Source organism: Geospiza fortis, unplaced genomic scaffold (assembly GCF_000277835.1).
Source record: "Geospiza fortis unplaced genomic scaffold, GeoFor_1.0 scaffold1828, whole genome shotgun sequence".
Classification (NCBI taxonomy): Eukaryota; Metazoa; Chordata; class Aves; order Passeriformes; family Thraupidae; genus Geospiza; species Geospiza fortis.
In genome coordinates, this window is record NW_005054734.1 from 132,210 (window position 1) to 133,200 (window position 991).

Genomic DNA, 991 nt, shown 5'->3' on the forward strand with positions numbered 1-991 from the left:
GGGTGCGCGCGGCGAGTGCTGTCCCCGGCCCTGGGAAATGGCTAACGCCAGCCTCTCTCTCTCTCTTTCTCCCTCTCCCTATCTTCCCTTGTCCCTCCTTTAGCTGACCAAGCTGCACCAGTTGGCAATGCAACAGTCACACTTTCCAATGTCTCATGGCAACACTGGATTCAGTGGTATGGAAACTCCTTCTCTCCGTGTGCGTTCGCGCGCGGCCACAGCCCAGCCCCGTGTGGGGCCAAGCTCACACAAACCTAACCCCAAACGCTGCCCGGGCCCGGCCAGGTAACCGCTGCCACTGGGGTTGTGTCTGGGGCCGCAGGGACAGGGCCTCCATCCGTCCACCCACCCTCCCTGCCTGCCTGGTGCCAGCGCGCTGGGAGCCCCCTGCCTGCAGCGCCCGCTCTCTCCCCTCCGGCTGCTCCAGGCCCACAGCAGGCCACTGCTGACTCTACCAAATCCACTGCAGATTTGCTAAGATGGCTGGAAAAAAACCAAGCCAGCTAAAAAAAAAAAAAGAAAAAAAAAAGAAAAAAAATCAAAATTTCCCATTTGGGGCTCTAAACTAAACTTGAGACAGCCAAACTCATTGTGACTTGTATCTTAACAGGCGTTGACTCCAGCTCTGCAGAGGTGAAAGGCTATTGGGGTAATGATCCAAACACACCATCTGTAGTTACTCTGTTGTGTATTGATGCTGCCCGGGGTCTCATTCTCCCTGATAGATGCTGCCCGGATGGGGGGAAAGGGGGTTGAGGGGAGCCCCAGGAGGGCTGGAGGTGCAGCCTGGCCCAGCTGCCTGGGCCCTGGAGCACAGCTGGATAGTGGAGAGCAGCAGGAGCGGCTGGAGGCTCGGCTGTCCCAGCGAGCTGTGGGCCCCGAGCTTTGACCCCCCCACCCCAAAAAACAGCACACAGAGGGGAGCAGCCCCTGGCCGAGGAGGTGCTGGAGCTGCCAGGAGCTGGAGCTGCCCCTGGAGTCAGGGAACAGA

General features: G+C 59.0%; 1 protein-coding gene across 10 annotated transcripts in view; it reads left to right on the forward strand.

Annotated features, from left to right (window-relative positions):
* Positions 1-991, forward strand: part of PCBP2 (poly(rC) binding protein 2) — an 11,812-nt gene that overhangs the window by 6,924 nt on the left and 3,897 nt on the right. For 5 of the 10 annotated variants that reach the window (XM_031065320.1, XM_005431010.2, XM_031065317.1 and 2 more), the window contains 2 exons: positions 104-176; positions 611-649. In XM_031065320.1, the coding sequence (XP_030921180.1) occupies positions 104-176; positions 611-649 (112 nt within the window). The remainder of the gene's footprint in view (positions 1-103; positions 177-610; positions 650-991) is intronic. The other 5 variants (XM_014311316.2, XM_031065319.1, XM_031065316.1 and 2 more) reach the window with 1 other exon arrangement.